The 26,461-nt window shown below is 39.7% G+C and overlaps 1 protein-coding gene across 2 annotated transcripts in view; it reads left to right on the top strand.

Moving 5' to 3' along the window:
• Positions 1-9,201: 9,201 nt before the first annotated feature.
• Positions 9,202-26,461, top strand: part of atad1b (ATPase family AAA domain containing 1b) — a 46,788-nt gene continuing 29,528 nt past the window's right edge. The window contains exons 1-4 of one of the 2 annotated variants that reach the window (XM_072557835.1): positions 9,202-9,286; positions 11,396-11,583; positions 19,318-19,416; positions 23,850-23,970. In XM_072557835.1, the coding sequence (XP_072413936.1) occupies positions 11,410-11,583; positions 19,318-19,416; positions 23,850-23,970 (394 nt within the window). In that variant the 5' untranslated portion in view covers positions 9,202-9,286; positions 11,396-11,409. The other variant, XM_072557836.1, reaches the window with a different exon arrangement.

A 26,461-nucleotide genomic window follows, 5' to 3' on the forward strand; every position in this document is an offset into this window, starting at 1 on the left:
GAACAGAAGGACTGTCGGTCAGCCCACAGCAAAACCCCAAAACAAAGACAAGCCTTGGACAAATGGTTAAAATTCAGCAAGTGATTGTCATTGCTGCCGGATTGCAGACTCGAGGCAGTTAAGAGATATAAGTTGAGTAACTGAACTCACAGGCCTTTATCTGGGAAAGTGCACACTCTGGAAAGTCTACTGACATCTCGATTGAGACAGTTAAATTGCTCAGCAACATCCTAATAAGAACCAATCAACTTAAACATCTGGTTGAATAGTCACATGGTTCTAATGAAGGTCGATACCAGAGCTGCCATTTCAATGATTGCAGAACTAGTCTTTAACAAAATTTGCTCTGGACTCCAATCCTTAAGTTTGTGGAAGACCTTGACTACCTTTACCAGGGAATCTTTACAGATTAAGGGTACAACTTCGATTCCAGACTCTTACGAGAAGTCACTGGTTTAGTTACCACTGATTGCAGTAAATAGCTCAGGCCCAACCTTGTTGGGATGAAATTGGTTGAGAAGGATTTATCTAGATTGGATCAATATTTTCCAATTCAAAAATAGCTGCCTGCTTGGTCTTAATATAATACCTGAAAGATTTTCAGGAAGGTTTATGGATTATCAAAGGAGGCGAGGCCACTTTGCATGTTGACCAGGAAGCAATTCTACAACTCTGCAAGGCACACCCAGTGTCATTTGCCTTACATGCAAAAGTAAAGGCAGAAATCATAAGCTGGAAAGTGAAGGAATCATCAAACGAATCCAGTTTGTGGAATAGACAATACTGGTTATGCTGAATGTGAAGCCTGATGGGTCTGTTTCCCATTGTAGGGATTTTAAACAAACGGTAAATCATTTCGCAGCTGGATAAATACTCAATTCCTTGCATAGAAGATTTATACGCAAAACTGGCAGGGAGTCTGTCCTTCATGAAGCTGGACGTGAGCCATGTGTGCTTGCTGTTCCAGTTAGATGAGAATTCCCAGGACTATGCTACAATTAATACCCATAAGGGTTTGTACCAATATTTGAGACTGCCATTTGGGGTATCGTCACCTTGTGCAAACTTTCAGCAGATGATGGAGAACATTTTACCCACTTCATACAAACAAGAGGGGTGGCTATGGGTAACCACATGGGTCCCAGCTATGCCGGCCTCTTTGTAGGAAAAGTGAAATAGTCCATCTTCCACAGCTACATCGGCACCATCCTGTATCTTTACCTCCACTATGTCGATGACTATATCCCACAAGGAGCTTGAATAGTTCATCAACTATACTAAACCTTCCACCCTGACCTCAAATTCAGCTGGACCTTGTTGGACATCTCACTCCCATTCCTGGGCCCCTCCGACTCCGGCAACTAACTCAGCGCTATCATCTACTTCAAACTGACTGACTCCCACCACTCCTCCCTCCATCCCCTGTTAAAATGCAATCCCTTACTCCCACTTCCTCTGCCTCTGCCATATCTGCTCCCAGGATGAGTGGTTCCACTTCAGGACATCCCAGATGTTGTCCTACTTTAAGGACCATAATTTCCCCTCCCCCATGATTAACAATGCCCTGAATCCATTACCTCTGCCCTCAAAACCCCCGAACCACAACAAGGAAACGCCCCTTCTTGTCCTCACATTCCATCCCCTCAATCTCCAAATCCAGCGTATCATCGTTCACCATTTTTGCCACCTAAAGTCGGACCCCACCCCTATCTGCATCCCTCGTTTGGTCCACACTCCCTACCAATCCCCTTTCCACACAATGGCACTTTTCCCTACCGCTGCAAGAGGTGCAAAACCTGTGCCTACATACCACCCCACCTCACCTCCATACAAGGCTCCAAAGAATCATTCCAAATGCACAGAGATTTATTTGCATATCCTCAAACCTCCTCTACTGCATCCATTGCTCACAATATGGTCACCTCTACATCAGACAGACTGAGTGCAATCTCATGGAACAGTTCAGGGAACACTTCTGGTCCGTATGTACCAACCAACCCCACCTTCCTTGGCCATCCATTTAAACTGTGTCAATTCTGGGCCTACTCCACTGCCTAAACAAGACACGTGCAAACTAGAGATGATCCAGGCACAAGGTATGAGCTACTGTGTGTTACACATCACCGCTAACAGAGGCAGAGTTTGAGGAACGTGACCTGGTGCTAAAATGGCCTAGAACAGAATTGGCTTACGCTCTCTGACTCAGAGGAGGAGGGATGTCACAAGGTCAACCAGTGGACCTTGTAGAATATGAGTTCCCTGATTGGCCCTCTTAATTTGCCCCAATCAGGGAGCCCTGGTTAACAGATAAGAGCAGAAGTGTCGCACCCATTCATTCACTGTGTCTTACACCTGCACACTTAACATGGGTGCTGGGTGCGGGGGAGGGATTAAAAGAAGAAAAAAAGTAAAAAGAGAAAACAAACAAAAAAAACGAACAGGAATGTCAGAGGTTCTGAGGGAGCTGGCTCAGTGTCAAGGTCTTTCCAATAAAAAAAACAGGAGTGTCAGACATCCTGTTCACTCTGAGAGAGGGAGTTGGATCAGTGTTAAGGATTGTGCATGTATGAATCATAGGTGTCATGAAAATGAGATGCCAGTCTCTATGGAGTTATTTCAGGCACCATACTGGTTCTCTTCCAGTCATAAGTTCATAAGATATAGGAGCACAATTAGGCCATTCAGCCCATTGGGTCTGCTCTGCCATTCGATCATGGCTGATATGCTCCTCAGCCCCATTTTCCTGCCTTCTCTCTTATATCCCTTTGACCCATTATCAATTAAAAATCTGTCTAAGTCTTCCATAAATTTACTCACTGTCCCAACATCCACTGGACTCTGGGATACTGAATTCCACATATTCACAACCTTTTGGGAGAAGTAGTTTCCCCGCAACTCTGTTTTAACTTTGCTAATCCTTATCCTAAGACTATGACATCTCATGCTAGAATCCTCCAGCACCCCTCCCGTAGGCAGAGAAGGATTAAAATGTTTGCAAGTGCCCTTTCTATTTCACCTTACCTCACTCAACAATCTCGTTGAATTTTATCTACTTCTTTGCCCACCAGATCATAAAACCATGACATATCTGAGCAGAAGTAGGCCACTCGATCCATCGTGTCTGCCATTCAATCGTTGCTGACATGCTTGTCAAACTCATTTACCTGTCTTGTTCCAGTAACTATTGATCCCCTTAATAATCAAGAACCTATTTATCTCTGTCCATCACAATGGATCCCATAGGTTCACCACCCTCTGGCTGAAGAAATTCGTCCCCATCTCAGCTTTAAAGGGTTGTCCTTTCACCCTAAGGTTGTGCCCTCAAGTCCTAGTCTCTACCACTACTCTTCTCCACACACCCTATCCAGGCCTCTCAGTCTTCTCTAAGTTTCAATGAGGTTCCCACGCCCCACCCCCCATCCTTCTAAACTCCATTGAGCGTGATCTAGAGTCAAGACCATGTGACAAGCCCTTCATCCCTGGAATCATCCTTGTGAACAGCTTCTGGACCTCATCCAATACCAATACATTCTTCCTGAGATATGGAGCCCAAAACAGCCCAAAACTATTCCAAATGCGGTCTGACCAAAGCCATTCAGAAATATAAAAATAGCTTTTTAGGCTAGTAGAGATATTTAAGAACAGCTGTAGTAAAAGTCTAGTTCCACCTCATTTTACACAAAATCTTCCATTTGCAACACTGCTGTCCTGAAAAACAAAATGGAAAAAGTTTAATTTTTACTGGGTGAATCTGCTGGTCCCAGGAGTGATGGACCTGGATTTCGGAAGATAGCTTAATTAGGTGTGTGGTTGTATCATGGAAACTGCAGCCTTTCGACCTTCACCTGAATTGAGTTCTAGATAGTAAGCCCATATCCAATATTCTTTCTCTGCCACAGGTTGAAGCTCTTGTGGTAAACCAGAGTGGACAACCTGCCAGTTTTGGGCAGGAGTGGGGTGGCGTGTCTGGCCATCTGTACAATGGAGGGACTGGATCTAGGTACAGCAGAGGAGTGGTCGCTGAGAGCTCCAAGGACACCCCCTTCCCTTCTCACCAACCTCATTGCACCTCTCACCCTGTGGCACCCAAGCTTCAGAAATGGCCTTCTCTGGATAAGAGCGGTACCGGCCTCTGATTGGACACCAGCATCTGCTAGGCAAAATGTCATGTGATCTTCTTCAGAGGAAGCCTATTGCTGTATTTACACTTAATTAAAAGCCAATGGGGTGGATGCTTCAAATATCTTGTCGCCTTCTGAGCAATCGAGTGATACACCTGACAAATGGAAAATTTCATGTTGAATAACATTATCTAGATTTTTACTAATTTTATAGTTCTTAGATATCCCTACAGGTCATTAAAAACTATTTTTATATATATCAGACATGCTGAAATCAATGCTTTTACACATTTAATAAAAATTTCTTTATTTTAACCTATCATCATTGAAAATTGAAGAAACTTATTGTCAAATTTAACAAATGATACAGGATATCGAGACATGGGGAAGTTAAACTAGACAGCATATGTGATGACGTTGAATAGGAAATGTTTGACCCAGATATACTATGGCAAGAGAGTCACTGGAACAGTGCAGATTGCAGTTTGTGTGTCAGAAATTTCAGAATCTCCAACACAACTGGCTCCATGGGAATTGCCTGGGAAATTGAATTTTCCAATGAGCAATTCAAATCCTCCAAAAACGTCCACTAAAGCACTCAGTGGATTCCGACTCACTTAAACTTCCTTGGGTAGCTTTTGAGATTATCAGATTTACCTCATCACTATTAAATGGTGAGCTAATAGTGATTGACTCCCTAGCTACACATCACCAGAAACTTGACACAACCAACATCCCTTGCCCCCACCCCACCAATTACCACTAAACCTTTCCCACCCCCAATACCTCACTGAGTCCAGGCACCCTCTCCAACACGAATCACCTCCAGCCCAGCTGAACTCAAACCTGATAGAACCATCCTCCTTTGCCTGCCCTGACCAAATCCAAAATCTTGACATCTGCTGAACATGCTTCCCTTTATCTGGCATGCTACCTTTTTCACATACCTTGGCATCCTACCTACTAATGCTTTCCCAGTCACTGCCAAAGTTTTGAGACATTTTACTCCTGAAATACAACAACCTGTGCTGTAAAAAAAATTAGTCACCTGTCACCTGTCACCTGTCATCCAGTCACCTGCAACACTACTGCTGTGTGGATTTTGAAATGACTTCACAGAAGCCAGTATCCTGTCATCAAATTATCTTTTATTTATATGTGGACAGTCCTTGACAGTGATCCAACTCCCTCAGAGCAAGGTCTTAGAGTGAACATGATATCTGACACTCTTGTCTTTTTTTTTAAGCAGTAATCCTTCACATCAAAGGGCAATGCTGTGTGACCCTCAGTTCATTTTTTTTTAAACCCCCACACTACCGTCTAAGTGCGGTAGTGCTTATTTTTTTCCCCAGCACCCATGGTGTGTGTGTGTGTAGATGTGAGACACAGTGAAAGACACAAAGTGCACGAATCTTTATTCAATTGCCACCACCAGGAAGATATGAAAAATACCCGAGTGGCCAGTGACAAGCACTGCCCTTCACATCAAAAGGCAATGCTGTGTGAGCAAAACAGTGGAGGGGAGGGTAGGGACTAAATCAAAATAGAGTTGGACGGGGAAAGACACTCTTGTTCTTTTTTCTTTTTTTTCCTTTTCTTTCTTTTTTCTTTTTTTTGCTGTGTACACTCCTGTTTATTTTTTTTTATGCTGAGTGATCAAAAATCTCCTGTTTATTTATTTTTTTTAACACACCCACACTACCGCCTAAGTGCGGTAGTGCTTTTTTAATTTTTTTTATTTTTCTTCCCATGGTGTGTGTGTGCAGGTGTATAACACAGTGAAGGACACAAAGTGCACGAATCTTTATTCAATTTCCACCACCAGGAAGATAGGAAAAAACACCCGAGTGGCCAGTGACAAGCACTGCCCTTCACATCAAAGGGCAATGCTGTGTGAGCAAAACAGTGATGGGGAGGGTAGGGACTAAATCAAAATAGAGTTGGAAATCTTATGGTTTTTTTTTCTTTTTACAGTGAAAGACACAAAGTGCACGACTCTTTATTCAATTTCCACCACCAGGAAGATATGAAAAATACCCGAGTGGCCAGTGACAAGCACTGCCCTTCACATCAAAAGGCAATGCTGTGTGAGCAAAACAGTGGAGGGGAGGGTAGGGACTAAATCAAAATAGAGTTGGACGGGGAAAGACACTCTTGTTCTTTTTTTTTTCTTTTTTTTCTCCAAGGACACCCGGGCTCCACTCTTATTTTTATTTTTATTTTTTTATTTTTTTTTATGAATAACACCCGAGTGGCCAGTGACAAGCAGTAGCCCTTCAAACCACAGGGCAATGCTGTGTGATCAAAATAGTGAAGGGGGGATTTTTAGATTTTTTTTTTCTCTTTTCTTTTTTTTTTTTATTTTTTTTTTAAATTAACCCCCACACTACCGCCTAATCGCGGTAGTGCTTATTTTTTTCCCCAGCACCCATGGTGTGTGTGTGCAGGTGTGAGACACAGTGAGAGACACAAAGTGCACGAATCTTTATTCAATTTCCACCACCAGGAAGATATGAATAACACCCGAGTGGCCAGTGACAAGCACTGCCCTTCAAACCACAGGGCAATGCTGTGTGAGCAAAGCAGTGAAGGGGAGGGTAGTGAACTAAATCAAAATAGAGTTGGACGGGGAAAGACACTCTTGTTCTTTTTTTTTTCTTTTTTTTTGCACTGGACTTCTCATCAAAGGGCAATGCTGTGTGATCAAAACAGTGAAGGGGAGGGCAGGTACTAAATCAAAATAGAGTTAACACTCCGGTTTTTTTTTTTCTTTTTTTTTTACACGCACTGCCCTTCTCTCCTGCTTATATATTTTTTCTTTTCTTTTTTTTTATTCTTTTTTTTTCTTTCTTTTTTCCTTCCACACTACCGCCTAAGTGCGGTAGTGCTTTTTTTTCCCCAGCACCCATGGTGTGTGTGTGTAGATGTGAGACACAGTGAAAGACACAAAGTGCACAAATCTTTATTCAATTTCCACCACCAGGAAGATAGGAAAAACACCCGAGTGGCCAGTAACAAGCACTGGACTTCTCATCAAAGGGCAATGCTGTGTGATCAAAACAGTGAAGGGGAGGGCAGGTACTAAATCAAAATAGAGTTAACACTCCTGTTTTTTTTTTGTTAATTTAACCCCCACACTACCGCCTAAGTGCGGTAGTGCTTATTTTTATTCCCCAGCACCCATGGTGTGTGTGTGCAGGTGTGAAACACAGTGAAAAGACACAAAGTGCACGAATCTTTATTCAATTGCCACCACCAGGAAGATAGGAAAAACACCCGAGTGGCCAGTGACAAGCACTGCCCTTCAAACCACAGGGCAATGCTGTGTGAGCAAAACAGTGAAGGGGAGGGTAGGGACTAAATCAAAATAGAGTTGGACGGGGAAAGACACTCTTGTTTTTTTTTCATCACAAGTATTTTATATTTATTATGAATTTTAGGACACCAAAAATATGACATCATTTAGAATTCTATACAAGTCTTACAGGTGGGCAATATCACTTTTCAAATGGTATTAAAAATGAAACATACTTCAAAATATGCATCTCGTGAAAATTCCAATTAGATCCCCAATTGCCAAAAAACTCAGAAAAGTTAAAAATTTGTTTTCTTTATAGCTTGACACATACCAAATATTTAATCAATCTTAGGTCCAAGTTATACTTGAATTACTTATATATGTAGACACTCTTGTTCTTATCTGTCAGTAAGGGCCCTCTGATTGGTGCTGTTAATCTGGTCCAATCAGGGAACTTGTACTCTGAAGTCCACCTGGCTGACCTTGTTACAATCATATAGCTATCTTCTTGGTTACCTTTGAGCCACATCAGGATAGGCCAGAATAGGATTCTCAGCCATAAAAAATCTATGACATGAAAGTGGGCAATTTTAGGAGGGCACCATCTAACAAATGGTCTGATGATAAAAAGAATACGTGAGCCTTTTTTTTCTTTTTCTACATATAATGGTGTAGGTTTATAAACAATTTAAAACCTGTTTATAAACTGCAACCAAAGGCAAATTCTCATTGCACAGAGATCTGTAGACCTTTATGGGTAACTTAGGACAAGAAAGTTCAGTGACAGGCATCTTCAAATCTGGGCCAGTATGGTTGGTCCAATGGTATCTCTTTGTTGTCAAGCCCAAGTGTAGCTGAACAGTGTTGGCAGCTATCAATTAGAGAATGGGCAATAAGGCTAATCTTGAACTCAGACAATGCCCAATTCTTTGGTTCTATCTGTGTAGAAGGTGCTTCTGAACTTGGAACAATCTTGCAATTACGTCATGGAGCTGTGAAACACTGACTATAAACAGCAGTGTGGACAGAGTTAAGAGAGAATGAGAATCTTAAGAGCACATGGACATTATCACAGAAAGAATTTAGATGATCCTTTATATAATGTAGCTCTCCAACAAAGCTTTATATCTACTATTATCACGAATTGCAGTATTTATTGTTAATGTATCATAAATAGTATTAGTTGAAATCTAAGTCTAAAAGCATTTTTTTTAATTTTCCCTTCTCCTCGTCCAGTGTCTTGACCCAAAATCATAGTGTACATTCAAACCATGCTGTAAAGCACTGCCATTATTCTCGATTTTAAAGTTAATTTGATGAGTACAGGGCAGAGTAGGTGTCAATGACCATATGAAAATCCCCACCTGTATATTAAGGTGTATGTGCACGTGATAGCTGAGTTGAAACAAAAACAAAAATTGCTGGAAAAGTTGAACAAGTCTGGCAGCATCTGTGGAGAGAAATCAGAAGTAACGTTTCCATTCAGTGACTCTTCCTCAGAATTGATGGTAACTAGACAGCTCCCGATAAAGAGTCATCTGGACTCGAAACATTAGCTCTCTCTCTCTCTCTCTATGGATGCTGTCTGACAGGCTGTGATTTCCAGCATCTTGTTGTTTTCAGTGCAGATTCCAGCATCTTACTTAGTTAGGAAACATTTTTTTAAATGTAGAAGATAGGGTGGGTAAGGAATAAAGATTAAGGAAGAACCCAAAGAGAGACAACAGGTGGATGAAGCTTCTGATTGAGTTGAAGGCGGTTTCACGGAACTATTGTTCATTGGTTCATTGTTCCTGATGCAGTGTTGGGACGGACACGGAAGCGGAAGTGGGGTTCAGAGCACATTTGTCCTGCCGCACGGACGTGGGTGAGTTTCTGTCCCTTCTGTACGTCTTTCTTTGGGATTTGTGCAGAAAAGAGCTGCCTCGTTAATTCGTTGGGCTTGGGAATGTGACTGTGGACGGGCCGGTGGCCGTTTCTCTGCCGCGCTCGCCGTCTTCCCCGAGTGGCGGGGAGAAGGAAGCCGGGCCTGCTCAAGGCCACCACATCCGTCCGCCTCGGCCCGGACACTGAGGGTCACTGAAGAAGTCACACCAGTCGGAATTTAACCTCGCAGGGTATGGAGTATAGCCGTGAAGTTCACTTTCGTTTACTGTGTTCGTCGAGGGATGGAGAGGATGTCAACATCAGTAAAGAAAGTGGGGACCAACTGGTGAAACAGAGGGGGCCGTTTCAAGGCAACGGGTTTTGTTTTAACCAGGAAACGATGTTGAGCAATTAACTCCTGATGCAAACTCTCACCCAGGGTATAAATCCTCCCGAAATCAGTTTCCGGAGAATACTAAGTAACCGCCAATAATAAAAGCGAAATCGAAAGTTCCATCTATGGAGATAGATTCGATTTCCTCAAATGTCAAGCGTATAATGAAAGCCAGCACTTGGAATGATTTCATCACGACGCAGCATGTTCAGAATGCCTACAATATTGTATGGTTAAATTTGCCCCGTAACTAACGTAATGCGTTCCTAATATTCACCAGATACTGCACCAAAAGTGGCACACTCAGATTGTAACAAAAATTATGATGATGTAGGCTGCTTTTGAAAATTGACTTGTTAGCTCAGGAGAAGGAATCCCATTTACTTTCGAAATCCATGTCTTAATTTCTAGAGGCCATCAATAAAAAGTTGACTGTCAGTGCAATAATGTTCTTCATTTGTACCTTTGCAACAAGTAGTCGGTGTAGAAGCAATGGTGCTGTGCATTATGTGATGCAGAGTGGCACAGTGGTTAGTACTGCTGCCTCTCAGCGCCAGAGACCGGGGTTGACTTCAGCCTCGGGCAACTGTGTAGAGTTTGCATATTCTCTATGTCTGCGTGGGTTTCCTCCACATGCTCCAGTTTCCTCCCACAATCCAAAAATGTGCAGATTAGGTGAATTGGACATGCTAAATTGCCTGTAGCATTCAGGGGTGTGTAGGTTAGGTGCATTAGTCAGGGGTAAATGTAGCGTAGTAGGGTAGGGGAATGGGTCTGGGTGGGTAAGTCTCCGGGGGAGTCTTTGTGGTCTTAATGGGCCAAAGGGCCTGTTTCCACACTAGCGATTCTATTCTATTCTGTGACACAATGTCCTGAAAGAATTTCTACTATGAAACTGGTCACTTTTGTTGCAGAAGCAAAACATGATAGCATTGCTAATGCTTGCATGACTTATCAAAATTCCTCAGTTTCAAGTGGTGATTGGCTAGCTTAAACATTATCAGGAATAATTTGAACAAAAATGAACTTCATAGCTATGCTACACATTCTGATTAAACTCTGACAAATGTGACTTCTTCATTGACCCTCAGTCCTCTGGCTTAGGCTGATGATGTGGAGGCATTGCTTGCACTTACCTAGGGAAAACAACAAGCTTGGCAAGGCAGAGAGATTATTGATTCAATGTCAAGTTTTGTACCTTTGCAAAAGGGAAGCTTTCATTTGTGAAGATTTTGTATTGACATAGCGCGTGTTAGAGGAAATGATTACCATTACAGCATAATGCAGATATCGATAGTTTTCTGTTAGAATACAAATGGAACTAGTTGAACAGAATATTGCAAACAATTGTAAATTTGGCTGATTATGTAACTACTATAAGATTTAATGCATCAAACTCGAATCATCGGAGAAGCTGGGGAAAATCACTCAACATGCTTGCCATGAAATTTTTGATTTTTACTTTGCAATCAAAAGGAAATAAAACATGTTTGTGTGAAAATCTTCAGAGTTAACACTTTTACTTTGGTACCTTTGTGGGGCATAGATGGTTTGTACCAGCTGCAAAGTTGAGCCAGTGAAGCACTAACCACTATTTCATAAACCTTTATGTAAATGAAATGAAGTTGAGCTTGCAGTATTGCAGTACCTGTGGGTTCTACAACCAGGAAATAATATGGGGACTAACTAAGCCTTTTTTTTTTTGTTGCCTTTTAGGTCTAACTGTAAAGATGGTTTTAAAAGAAATCCCAACAGATTCTTTAACTCGCCCTCTGTCACGCAACGAAATAGTTGGTTTAATTTTTCGTCTGACAATATTTGGTGCAGTAACATACTACACTATCAAATGGATGGTAGATGCCATTGATCCAACAAGAAAACAAAAACTGGAAGCGCAGAAGCAGGTTGGTTTCTCACTTTATAATTTATTACACGAACTAAACATGGATATTTTGGAATATTTTAGCCTTTCCTCTGTTCATATTTTATGCTTAGAGACAGGAACATGTGCCATTTCAGTCAGCTGAGAGATTTAGTATTTTCTAATAAGATAATTTGGATACTTGTCTATTTAGAATCCTTGTATCTAAGATAAATGGATTATGTTTTTACATTAAAAATAGCAGCATAGTTGTGACCTAATGCCTTGAATGACATACAGCAAATTCAACAAGGTAGGCTAATTTAAAATGGGTAATCTCACCACAATGTAGCCAAAAGGATGTAACAGCAAGGATATGCTCACTGCATGATACTTAATCATACTGTTTGTTGTTTCTTTGGGTCCTGATTTATTGTATTTGTATTGATCATATTGCTGCATATAGGTAGTTCTGGGGTAATGTGTGTTTCGGCAGCACGATTTGGCTATAATGTCGCTGAAGAATTAGGGGATTGCTATAAATATCTTTTCCTATTAATCTGTGGTTCGTGGGCATTGCTGGCTGGGCCCCACACTTGTTGTCCTTGAGGTGGTGGTGAGTTGCTGCCTTGATTGGCCACCGTCCATGTGCTATAGATAGACTCACAATGCTTTAGGAAGGGAGTTCGAGGATTTCAATCCAATGGCAATACATGCATCAATAAACCCTATGTGGCAATATGGAGAAAGTGAGGACTGCAGGTGCTCGAGATCAGAGTGGAAGTGTGCTGCTGGAAAAGCACAGCAGGTCAGACGGCATCTGAGGAGCAGGAGAATCAACGTTTCAGGCATAAGCCCTTCATCAGGAATCAATTATGACAGTATGCTCATTAATCAAGCTTACATCCAAGATGAAGAATACCAGGAATGGGGTGCGACCATCAACAGTTTCCACAAAACCAGGAACTATTTAGCAGCTTATAAATTTTGACTGATGGCCAATCTAGATTGATAACAGACGTCGACATGGAAACGTTCCTTTATGGCTATTAATCACCTTGAGAAGTGATCGGAGGAGTTCCTTTGGGTAATGTCCTAGGCTCAGTCGTCTTCAGCTGCTTTATCAGTGGCCTTCCCTCCAATGTTCACCAACAATTGCACAATGTTCAGCAATATTTGTGACTGAAATAGTCCATGTCCAAATGCAGCATGACCTGGATAACTTTACCCGAAGGGCAGTTAGGAGTCAACCATATTGATCTGGAGTCACATATATGCTGGACCATGTAAGGATGGCAGTTTACTTCCCTAAAGGGCATCCGTGAACCAAATGGGTTCTTCCAACAATTGACAATGATTCATGGTGGACATGAGACTCTTAATTCCAGGGATTTAAGCCTGAGTCGCTAGAACTTTACCTGCTCTGTATTAATAGTCCAGCAATAATACTACTAGGCCATCATGCCCCCTAAGGCTTGGAGGGGAACCTGCAGGTGGTGGTATTTCAGTGTATCTGCTGCCAGTCCTTCTAGGTGGAACTGCTCTTGGGATAGAAGATGCTGTCTAAAAGAGCCTTGGCGAATTTTTGCAGTGCATCCTGTAGATAGCTCACACTGCCGCTACTGAATGTTAGTGATGGAGAGAGTGGATACTTGTGGATGTGGTGCAAATCAAGTGGTTTGCTTTGTCCTGGATTATGTAAAGTTTTTTTAATGTTTCTGGAGCTGCTCTGATGCAGACATATGGAGAGTATTTAATCATGCTCCCGACTTGTGCTTTGTAGACGGTGGACAATCTTTGAAAGTTAGGAGGTTAATGACTCTCATTAGCATTACTAGTCTCTGACCTATGCTTGTAGTCATTGTATTTATGTGGCTAGTCCAGTTCATTTTCTGGTCAATGATAACCCCCAGGATGTTGATGGTGGAGGATTTAGTGATGGTGATGCTGACACTATTGAATGCCAAGTGATGGAGGTTAGATTCTCTTTTATTAGTGATGATCACTGCCTGGCATTTTTGTGGCACAAATGTTACTTAAGAATTTTTGTCCTGAGCCTGGATGTTGTCCAGGGATTGTATTGCATTTGGACATGGACTCTTTCAGTGTCCAAGGAGTCACAAATGTTGCTGAACATTACCACTACAGGAAATGACATCACTAACCTAAGGAAACCTAAACACATAATTAGAAAGTGCGACATAATACCAGTGCTTCATCAGAGGCTCATTGATGATGTTACCTAGTATGGTGACGAAACATCTGAAAACAATCCTTCCAGCTCAGTGAGTAAATTTTAAATCCAGAACATAGAATTTTATTCATTCATTTGAGTAGTTAGGCAACTAGTTGACTTCACTGAATGAAACTCTGACAAATAAGAACAACACTCTTAACTGGGAAAAAAAACTGATTCCACATTATTAATTCACCAAGAGTACAAATGAGGCAGTAGTTTACATGCACAATTTGTGGACATTGCTGGGAATACCAGTATTTACTTCGTGAGGGGCATGGATAGGGTAAAGAGACAAGGTCTTTTCCCTGAGGTGGGGCAGTCCAGAACTATAGGGCATAGGTTTAGGGTGAGAAGGGAAAGATTTAAACAGGATTGAAGGGTCAGCTTTTTCATGCAGAGGGTAGTGCATATATGGAATGAGCTGCCAGAGGAAGCGGTGGAGGCTAGTACAATTACAATATTTAAAAGACACCTGGATGAATAGGAAACGTTTGGAGGGATATGAACTGGGTGCTGGCAAATGGGACTTGATTAATTTAGGATCTCTGGTCGGCACGGATGAGTTGGACCGAAGGGTCTGTTTCCATGTTGTACACCTCTATGATTCTATTGCTCTCACCCCTCATTGGTTTTCAAGACACACTGGTGAGCTGTAACATTGGACTGCACAGTCCCTAGGATAATTGCTGTTAATGGGAGAGTTCCAGGATTTTAACCCAAGACAGTGAAGGAATGATGGTTTTGATGCCTGCATTCTTCTTGAAAATTGTAATAATTTGTTGGGTGTCATTTTTTTGTCCACTCTGTACTTGTATGTTAGAGTCAACCAGGTATTGCCAATAATGGAGAGCCCCACTGTCACAGAAATCTTTGGGACGTTAAGTGACATAACTCTTTTTTTAAAAAAAATTTTATTCTGGTGTTTTGCCAGCTTTTATCTGTTGACCAATATCCAAAGCAATCTAAAATGGTGCTTTGTCTCATTTTTGTGCAGTCTTGCTGTGTGCATATTTGTGTAAAATTTAAAGGAGAATCAACTTCAAGAAGTCCTCCATTGTTGAGAAATTAGTCTGCACTGTCACAGTAATATAGAGAGCTATATGTAGATGCAAATTTTGTTATTGTTTGCTATGGTTTTTAGATTTCATTTTCCTCTTTGCTCTTAGAAGAATTGGCTGAAATGAATAATCAATTTGTGGAGTACAAAGTACTACAATCTCCAAGTGTGTCAAATACAATTAAATTACTTTAAAATATAGTACCTAAGATGTTGGCAAAATTTTGCCAGGCATGTAATTCCAAAAGCAGCAATGAAATAAATGATAGTTAATTACTTGTTTTCATGGGGTTTATTGGGACATGTATGTTAGGCAAGACATTGGGAGAATTCTCTGCTGCTATGTTATTTTTCATAAATGTGTATTGCAGCAATCAGCACATTGATCTATCATCTTATCCATAGAATGGATTGAATGACGGTCTTCAATCTACCTTTGGAATGTTGAAGAAATAACTTGCATTTTATGTACTTGCTCTGGTTTTGAAAAGGTGTCAACAGTGCTTTACAACTAATCAAGTACTTTCATGTATAATCACTTATGAAATGGCAGAATAAGCTCCCATAAAGAGCTAGATAAATGGTCTGGAAATCTGGACTTGTGATGTTGGTCAAAGGTTAATATTGGCTAGGACATTTCTGAAAAGTACTCACCAAATCTTCAAATAAGCTCGAGAGTCTTTAATATCCACCTGAGAGGGCAGATAAGGTCTTGATTCCCTGTCTCATCCATTGAATGTTCTGTCAAAAATGCAGCCCTACCCCACCCACCCCACCCCACCATACTAGACTGGAAGGTCAGCCTAGTTTCAGCCCAAATGTCTAGATTGGATCTTGAAATCACAGTATTGCACAGAACCTGGAGTAATACCAACTTATAAAGCAAAAGAAAATCTGATGAAATAATAATAATAACAGTTTGACATTACTTATTAGCACATGGTTAGTTTGCATAGTGACTCAAACTTTAGAATAGGCTTGATTTGGAGATGCCAGTGTTGGACTTGGGTGTACAAACTTAAAAATCACACAACACCAGGTTATAGTCCAACAGGTTTAATTGGAAGCACTAGCTTTCGGAGCGCTGCTCCTTCATCCGGTGGTTGTGGAGGACACAATTGTAAGACACAGATTTATAGCTATAAATTGTCTTACAATTGTGTCCTCCACAACCACCGGATGAAGGAGCGGCGCTCCGAAAGCTAGTGCTTCCAATTAAACCTGTTGGACTATAACCTGGTGTTGTGTGATTTTTAACTTAGAATAGGCTGACTATCTGTGACTTCACCGGAACAGTTTTGTTCTCTGTTGCTTTACCCAGATGTTTTATTAATATTTTACAGTTAGTTCAGATTTGTAGTTCTGTTAGTTCTTTGAATCCCATGGAATTTCTAATTTTTAAAATGCAGAATTGTGCTTTTAATGATGTGGTGACTTTTGCTGTATTTCTATGTTAGCATGTTGTATTTTGTATTGTATTCCTTCTCCAGTTACATTTTAAATCATGTGAGCACTGCTGTTCACAGTTAAGCATTTCTAATTAATCATTTTATCCTTTTCATTAGTTGGGGCTCTGTGCTCTCCAAACCACATTCTGTTCACGATTTAAGGAACCCATCATCTGAGACTTGACTTTTCAAAGTTGATGAGTTTGCTGCATGTAATCACTCCTCCTTATAGCTTCCATTAATGTTGTCCAGGAGTTGGTCCATGTAATGAATACCATGCAATATTGATTTTGTTTTTGTAATCTCAAGGAGTAGGGGACACACATGGAAATTTAAATTAGTTCTGGTTCTAAGTTTATGGAGGAAAAAGCTTACAGAGCAGAAATATTGGACGAACATCATCTAGAAACATGGTCTCAGTTTTTAAAAGGTTGGATAATCTTGCTCCAGGCTGATAATTTGGATTGTGAGCATAAATTGGAGGACACAAATACTAATTTTCACTGGAGACTTCAGAGCAAGTGACATCACTCTTGGATTGTGACCATTTCAAATAGATATCCCAGCTTAATTTATATTTTCCCAGAAGGTTTGCAGAATATGTTCAGGCAAAGAAAATCCTTGCCTCACTTGATCATACTCTTCTAGAATACAATGCCTACTATCTTCTTGTTAAGATATTCAAATATTCTTGGAATACTGGCTCCAGCAATCCTCCTGAGTAAATTGTTCTATGTGTTGACTTTTTTCAAATAACTAGCTTCTTTTACAGGCTTGTTCTTCACAATCATGAACTATGTTATCCAGCTCAGCAGGCCTGGCAACATCTTTGGAGAGAGAAACAGTGTTATCATCTCAAATCATGTGGACTGCAGCGGTACAAGAGGGCAGCTCAGGACCACCTTCTCAAGGGACACCAGGGATGGGCAATAAATACTCGCCAGTCAGCGATGCCCACATCCTTCGGTGAATAAAAAAGTCTTAACTTGACTCCTCTTCGGAACTATTCAGAACCATTCTGAAGAAAAGTCATACTGGACTCAATCGTTAACTTTCTTTCTCCACATATGCTCCCAGACCTCCTGAGTTATCTCAACATTTTCTAGTTTGTTTCAGATTTTCAGCATCCACAATATTTTGCCTTTTATGTCTTATCCTGCTCATTGGTATATTTGAAGGTATGTTATTTTCTGTGCCTAGTTATGCTTGCTTAAGGTTCACCCTAAGTTATGTTTCAAGTTTCTCTTAGGTTCGCACCTTTAATACTGGCAATCGGTCTTAGCTGTTTCCTTTGTGTTACCATTAGGCTTAGATAGCTTCATATCTGTACAGATGGAAAAGTGTGCAGACTACAGCTGAGGATTGTCAATGTGATTGTTGAAAATCTTGAATTCAATTTATTAAAAGTGTAACGTGATATTGTTTTCTTTGGTAATGTCTCGTGAAAGATCAGCGATTTCGTAAGATATAGATTGTGTTGTAATTCTTTAAAACATTTTATCCATGCTTGTATATTAGGAGCATTAAGATTTGCTTACTGAAGTGCAGAATGACAAATTTGAATGGATGATTTAATTGAAATTTAGAAATGTAATTGTGCTTAAAGCTCTGTACTACCTGATCTGAGAAGCTCAGCATCCTTTCCCCAACTTGCTAGTTATTCAGTCCTGTTCTGGTAAGTAGTTTTGTTAAGTAGAGTTGCATACCGAAAATTCAGATTGTCTGTCTTTCTCGTTAAGCGAGAATAGTTTGATTGGTTTGGAAAAACAACTTAAGATTATGTGAAATGTCATTTAGTGCAATTTATTTGTTATTGCTTGATTTAATATTAATGAAGGAGGTATACCCTCTTGCTCCTCTTGTTCTCTTTACCCTCATACTTTCTTTTTCATTTGTTCATGATATGTATATTTCCTAAAATCCCCTCTGTACACAATCCACATTTAGTATCAAAGTGAGAATATTAATTTATTGACTGTAATGCTAAATCTATTCTCTAGGGTGATTGTGTTTACTGTGTAAGAAGGAGAATGTGAATATTTAGATAAACATTAAATCCTAATGCGTCCTTTTCTTTGAAAAAGATAACATTGTTAAAAGGTTTGTATTTTAAAAAAACATATTTAGGGTTCTTACCTTGAAGAGCTGTTGCAGAAGTTGTTACTTTGTACTTTGTCCTGAGCACTTTGAGACAGCTTAAATGAAATATAGCTTAAAAATTAAAGCTGTATTAACTGACTGATAAATAATGTGAATAATCCATGAAACTTGCTGTGCAGTTATTTCCTTTCGAATGCTAAATTTGTAAAATTTATTTATAATTTGAAAATTTTTATTTAATGAAAAAGTAAACTGTATTATCTGGCACACACAAGCAGAATCCTTTAGTTACTGTAAATTTTGAGAGCTGGAATTTTCTTTTTTAAAAACTGGTTATTTTAACTGTTCAGATAATGCATTCTTTCAGTAAAAAAAACTAATAATGATGGCAGGTTGTAAATCTGCAGAAGTTGTTTTTGGCTTTATGTTGAAATTATGACATTTTTAGTTATCTTACCTGAACAAAGATATATCACTCTAAGTAACTGCTAATAAAACTGACAGCTTGATTTCTTTAAAAAAAAAAGTGTTGAAGTTTGTGCTGTCAGCTTGTTTTTAGTTGTTCACATTTCACTGTGATGCCGTGCTGTACTGGGGTCCTTGACTGCCCAGCTGTTTCCCCTCTCCCTTCAAACTCTGAAAAACAAAGCAGCACCTTGTCTCGTGCATGGAGTAATGTAACTTCCCATTAACAGACTTTTTTGATTAACTGTCTCCACCTATTTCCCTAATTTGCTGGATAACAAAGATTTAACTGTGATATACATTTTAGAAGTAAATGTAATAATGTTTCTGTTGAAAGTAATATTAAAATACAGTTTGTGATATTGAATGTGTTTGGAATGCAAGAGAGTGAATTAGGATCGAAGTGAAGCTGTGGGACTATCCTTATGTTCTGTTTGTATTTTAGATTAATTATTAATTAACTTGCAGGCAGAAAGACTAATGAAGCAGATTGGCGTAAAAAATGTCAAGCTTTCCGAATATGAGATGAACATTGCAGCCCATCTAGTGGACCCCCTGAGTATGCAAGTAAGACATGTTTTAATTGTATGTGATGTTCTTGCTGTCTTGCAAAGTAAAATGTGGATAGGGTAGAATTACTAATCCTTATATTTGCTCTGCACCATTGTAATTGGCATGTATTGGAAATTTTATTCGAGGCAGCTTGCCTAATACAAAAGTCCATTTTCCTTTCAGCTGGCAATTTAAATTTACTTATTGTTACTGTCAAAGGATGACTTGATTCTTGTCTTGCTCCACATAAAATGAGTTGACCATCTTTGGAAGGCTGCTGTTATGGCAGTTGTGGACCTAACTTCTGTCTTCTGTTCAGTAGAGTGTGACTGAGCTTTTTCCCTGAATTTTAAATACAATTCCAATTTGGAAGCAAATGACATTCTTTACTAATATCTCTTGTGTCCTTCTAAATTGTACGTTATATTTTATTCAACCAGGGTTACCTGACTGCTGTTTGTAGTACTGTGGAGCTGACCATCAAAAGTTGAAGAAAAGAAGCCTTAGGCAGACAATACCTTTTTTAAATTTCCTCTCTCCATATGGATAGAGTAGTTTTAACCTGTTAACAGCATAGCTAGGATTAGGAGCATTTGATTTAAGGAATTGTCCTTGGGTGAATGAGTTAGAACATTAGGTTTTCGTGCCTGCGCTGGTAACAAAACATCTCATGTCATAGCTTCAACATCTGAGCTTTAAATTTATTTTGCGTAACAATTTGGCCATAGCTGGAGTATTGTGTCAAATGAACATTACATTGGAATGCAACGGCTTTTAAAAAGTGTTTTGAAGAGATTCAGGAGAATGGTTCTAGGGTGAGAGACTTCACTGAATTAGATAACTCACAGAAATCTCTTCTTGGAGAAAAGTTTGAGAGGAGACTTGATTGAGGTTCTCCATAAGATGATGGATTTAAATACAGTAAATGTTCCCATTGGTAGAAGAGTTGAGAAGCAGAATCTACAGATCTTAAGTGATTAGATCTGCCTCTAAGTGATTTGCCTCTCTGTTCCTCTTTATATACAAAAAGCTAAAGGTAACATGGTGAAGAAAGTTTTAGTGTAGTGAGTCTTTAGGATCTGGAATGTGCTGTTTCAGAATGTATGAAGGCAGTTTCAATCATGGACATGAAGTAGAATTGGATGAGCAGCTGAAGGGAAATTTGCAGGGCAGTGGGGAGCTTTATAGGTTGCTGTAGCAGATTTTTTCTTAACCATGGCTAACAAAAGGAACCACTTTTAATTTCACACCAACTCCTTTTAAATATAGGGTAATTTAATCCTACTGTAAGCAAACAGATCATACATTTTAATACATTTTCCTTCTTTGAAGCAAGCAGTAATCTTAAACAAAGTATGTGTGTATTAAACTTGACAGAGTATTCCACATAAACTGACCTATAATGAAAAGTGAAACTTCAAACTAACACTCCTTTTCCCCCCCCCCCCCCCCCCCCCCCCCCCCCACCAAAAACAGCATTTAAAGAAAACCCAGATTGCAATGTGTATTTCAAGCTGTTGTCTTATTTTTCAATGAAATAAAACCAGAGTTTGGAAATATTATTTAAAAAATATGAACAACTTCAGTGCAAGTGTCAAATGTGTTATAGGTTAGAAAAGTCTGTTACTTTTAATTTGGCCAACTTTTGAACCAAGGCTTGATCAAATCATAATAGGGAGAAAAGTCACCAAATCATAATAGGGAAAAAAGTCACAAAATCAAATCCCAACCTATTTGCTTATAAATGTTCCACATCGGCTACCTGCTTCAATTTCTACCTTCAGAAGCAGAAAAGACAAAAAGACAGAAAAGATAAACTGGAAAGCAATATTTGTGGCTTAAACAGTGTTGTACTTCAAAGTTTAGAATCCGTGCATATGGCTTTTAAATGAAAAGTTAAAAAATAGCTAAATTATTTTCATTTTTCGAAAGCATAAAAGTAATTCTCATTGATACATGGTCTTTAAAACTAATGTTCTGATGAAAAATCATGGGTCTGAAATGTTGGTTGTTTAACTGTCCTCCTGACTTGCTGATTATTTCCAGTCAAGTTTATTTTAAATTTTGTATGTGCTGTATTCTGCTTTTCAATTTGTCCTTTAAAGCTACATTTTTGTTTATGTACAGAAATAAAAATTGATCTCCGTAGTAAATTTGATTACTTTGTCTCATCACAGTTTCTGCTTGTAAATACCTAGCAAATGACCCTGGGAATGAAACTTGTCTATCATTAAAGAAATTTTGATATCAAAATCTGAGACATACTTTTGATCATTCATCCAGCAGTTAACACCAATTTTATTTACCATCTATTTGGCACTCCAGATTATTTTAGTTGTTCAGGTTTGTCAAACATAGCTGAGAATTTTCTAAAGCTCAATTTAATAGATCTAGCTGCATATTTAATTTTCAATTCAGAGGCTCAGTTCATGTTGCAGTAAATCAGTCTTACTTCTTCCTTACTTGTGTGTCATGAATTTAACATTCCACTGAGAACCAAAGCTGCACAAGGTACCATTAGCCATAATTTAAGTTGAATTTTGTGTGGAGGTCACCTTGCAAATTTAACCAATTTATTGTAGTTCTATGAAGGAGTAACATGCTGTGGATGAAGGGAATCTTGAAGATGTACAGATTTCCAGAACCCATTTGACAAGGTGCCATATAATTTATTGTGCAATGTAGAAGCTCCTGTAGGATTAACATACAATCATGAATGGCAGATTGGCTGGCAGAAATCCATGTGCATAGGTAGGTATGATTGACAGGATGTTCTCAGTGGAGTCCGCTGGGATCTGTGTTGGAGCTTAAGCTTTTTTTTTGCAATTTAGATGGACTGAAGAAATGGTAAGTAAGTACATTTGCGGAGGACAGAAAGATAGGTATACAGATATGTTGAGGAAAACTTGAGAATGCATTTTGATGTAGATTGAGTGGGCAAAAATCTGGCAAATGGAATAAAATATGAAGTTCTTCACTAGCAGGAAGCATAACAAGATAGACTGTGACTTAAACAGAATGATGGCAGAATTCTGAAGTGCAGTGTGATCAAGGTGCCCTAATGCAAGAATTCAGTACAGGAAGTCATTAAAAAGGCTAATGGAATGTTATCCATTATTATGAAAAATTGAATGTAGAAGTAAGGAAGTTATGCATCCGTTGGACAGGGCATTGCTGACACCACTTCTTATTCTGCATGCAGTTTTGGTCTAAAATTGTGCACGAATTGGGGATGCTTCAGAGCGGCTTTACGAGACTGATACCTGGAATGAATAGCTTATCTTTTGAAAAAAGGTTGCACAGACTAAGCTTGTTTCCATTAGAACAGTAAGGATGATTTGATTGAAACATATAAGATCTTACAAGATGGTCACGAACGAGGGCAGCTCCTCCTGTGAGTGAGTCCAGAATGAGGGCAGACTTACTTTAAAAAAAGGAATTGCCTTTTTCACATAATGATTTTCTTTTGAGAGTTGTGCGACTTTGGAATTCTCTGCACTGTATTGGAGGCTGATAGAGGCGGGATCGTTAATTATTTTTAAGGAAGAGATAAGTAGGTTCTTGTTAAGGGAAGAATCATCAATTATCAGGATAGATGGGAATGTGGAGTTTGAAACTCAAAACAGATTAACCATGATTTTACAGAACAGAACAGGCTTGAGGTGCTGAATAGCCTATTTCTGCACCTGATTTTGTGTTTTCCTATGCCACCAATCATATATGCTTGTTGAGCTTCCTTCTATAAACAGTTCATCAAAAAAATACACGCCATGTGGGTTTAGTGCCAGGCAAATGTTTTATTTTTAGAATATAAAATAAATAGTGCAGCACAAATATGACATACAATGTCATAAAGATTGTGACTTTCCAATACAGTTGGACTGCAGAAATTACGTGAAATGACATTACTCGTGCACAAAAATCACTTTATACCATTTACATTTAGGAACCACATATTACCTTAGTGCCAACCATTAAGTTGATCTCTGTCATCTTAATCTTGCACTTTAAAAAAAACTCATCTCCCTTTAGATAATAATATCCTTGAGTTGATATTGCTGCAAAGCCCTCAAAAATGTGGAATCATAGGGTAATTCTGTTAGAGCAACAACTGCTATATGTTTCCACTTTGAGAAGTCACATGTGAGAAACTGCAGGTTTTATTTTTAAGGGATGTGGGTGTCACTGTAGAGGCCAGAATTTACTGTCCAACCCTAATTACCCTTGAGAATGTGCCGATTAGCAGCTTGCTTGAACCATTTCAGGCCACGTGTTGGTATGTTCTCAGTGCTATTAGAATGGGAGTTCCACGATTTTGACCCATTCACTCTGAAATTAGACTATGCCTTTTTAAATTGATTTGAACATTAATCTATCACATGACGAATGAAATAAAGCAATTTCAGCAAATTCAATCATTCAGTTATATTTTCATCTGCTTTGAGTAGGTTACTTGGGATGATGTTGCTGGATTGGATGAAGTCATTTCAGAGCTCAAGGACACCGTGTTATTACCCATTCAGAAAAGGCACCTATTTGAAGGTTCAAGACTGCTGCAGCCTCCAAAAGGTATATGGGACTACCAGCATGACAATAAACTGGGGTGAGCATAGAGGCCACCTTTGTATTTGTACTCTAAATGCTATGCAGCTGCGAAATTTCAAGTTGTATTGTGAACAAATGGCTGATCGTCAGGCCATCTCCTACACGGGCCATCTGTGACCCTGGCCATTCAGTGCCTTGCAGTTGAGGTGTTTTCTTCTAATATCCAGGATGATGGCATACCTGCCAGTCACACTTTCATTGTTAAATTGGCATGGGAGGATGGTCCCGCAGGTGCTGAGCTAGCTAATTATTACTAATAATGCTTTTTGATAGGTTTGCTTGGAGAAGAAAACAGAATTTGATTTGGACTCGATGGAGCATAGGAATTATTGTGTGCAGACAAGGCATACCTGGCATTCTGCTATCAAATTAAATTCATTCATGGGATGTGGATGTTGTGACATTGCCAGCATTTATTGCGCATTCCTAATTGTTAGATTAGATTAGATTAGATTACATACAGTGTGGAAACAGGCCCTTCAGCCCAACAAGTCCACACCGCCCCGCCGAAGCGCACCCACCCAGACCCATTCCCTTACATTTACCCCTGCACCTAACACTACGGGCAATTTAGCATGGCCAATTCTCCTAACCTGGACATTTTTGGGTTGTGGGAGGAAACCGGAGCACCCGGATGAAACCCACGCAGACACGGGGAGAATGTGCAAACTCCACACATTCAATTGCCTGAGGCGGGAATGGATCCCGGGTCTCTGGCGCCGTGAGGCAGCAGTGCCAACCACTCTGCCACCGTGCTGCCCAAAGATGGTGTTGAGCTGTTTTCTGAGAAGCTGCAGTCTGTGTAGTTTGGGTGCACTCAGTGCTATTAGGAAGGAAGTTCCAGGATTTTGACCATGTAACAGTGAAGGAGTAGTCATATAATTCCAAGTCGTCATGGTTCATGGTTTGGAGGGAACTTGATGGTGATGTGCCCGTGTACCTGGTGCCCTTGTCCGTCAAAGTGGTAGCGGTCTCCGATTTGAAGAAAATGTTGAAGGAGCCTGAATGAGTAGTTGCAGTGCACCTTGTAGATGGTGTACATTGTCTTAAGTTAGAATTAGAATCCCTACAGTGTGGAAACGGACCCTTCAGCCCAACAAGTCCACACTGACCCTCTGAAGAGTAATCCATCCCCCTATCCTATATTTACCCCTGACTAATAACCTACACTGTGGGCAATTTAGCATGGGCAATTCACCTAAGCTGCACATCTTTTCTGATTATGGGAGGAAACTGGAGTACCCGAAGGAAACCCACGGGTGAGAACGTGCAAACTCCATACAGTTGCCAGAGGCTAGAGTTGAACCCGTGTCCGTGGCACTGAGGGGCAATAGTGCTAACCACTGAGCCACTGTTCCACCCACAAGTGTGCATCAGTTGCCAAGAAAGTGCATGTTGAAGTTGTTAGGTGGGTGCTAATCAAGCAGGCTGATGTGTTGGGTGGTGTTGAGCTTTCTGAATGTTGTTGGAGCTGCTCTCATCCAGGCAGAGGCAGAGTATTTCATCATACTTCTCACTGAGTCTTGTGGACAGTCTTTAATTCAATTAGTTTCAACTAACAGTCTTTTTTTAGAAACTTTTATCAAACGCTTAATGGAAATCCATAATGCTGACATCAATGGATATTCCCTCCCAAAGAAATATTAACCTTGGATGGATTTTTAGTACAGATTCACTCAAATGATTTCTAGCATTCTAGAATCAAACAATGATAAGACAAAAACTGTGGTCACGTTCCCTGGAATTTAGAAACTTAAGTGGTGATTTGATCAAAGTTTTCATGGTATTAAGGGAAACCAGAGACAGCAGATTGCGAGAAACTATTTCTACTGGTTGACTAATCTAATACTAAGGTCCATTGTCTTAAAATTCAAGCCAGACCTTTTGACTCTTGTAAAGAGTGATCAAAATTTGGATGTCTCTTCTATCAACGGCAATTGAACATATGAATGAGGTTCAGAAGGGCCACTTTGCTCTTCAAGCCTGCTCCACTGTACTGTAAAATTGTAGCTAATATGACTGTTACTTTAATTCACATTTCATCTACCCGCTAACCTTTCACCCCCTTGCTTATCAAGAATTAATCTACCTTTGTCTTAAAAATATTCAACGACTGTGCTTACTGCCTTTTGAGGATCCTCTTCGACAAAACAAAAAAAAACTCACCTTTGTTTCCAATAAGTGGCCTCTTATTTTTAAGTAGTGATTCTGAGGTCTAAACTCTCAAGGGGAAAACATCCGTTCCAAATTCTCACTGTTAAGACCACTTAGAAGTTTGTATGCTTTAATTGAGTCATCTCTTTAAATTCCAGTGAATGGATGCCTAGCTTAATAAATCTTTCCTCATCAAAAATCTGCCCATTTCCAAATATTAGTATAGTAAACTTTCTCTGATCTGCTTTAAATGCACTACATCCTTCCTTAAATAATACGTATAGTATTCCAGATGCGGTTT

Source organism: Chiloscyllium punctatum, chromosome 38 (assembly GCF_047496795.1).
Source record: "Chiloscyllium punctatum isolate Juve2018m chromosome 38, sChiPun1.3, whole genome shotgun sequence".
NCBI classification, from domain to species: Eukaryota; Metazoa; Chordata; class Chondrichthyes; order Orectolobiformes; family Hemiscylliidae; genus Chiloscyllium; species Chiloscyllium punctatum.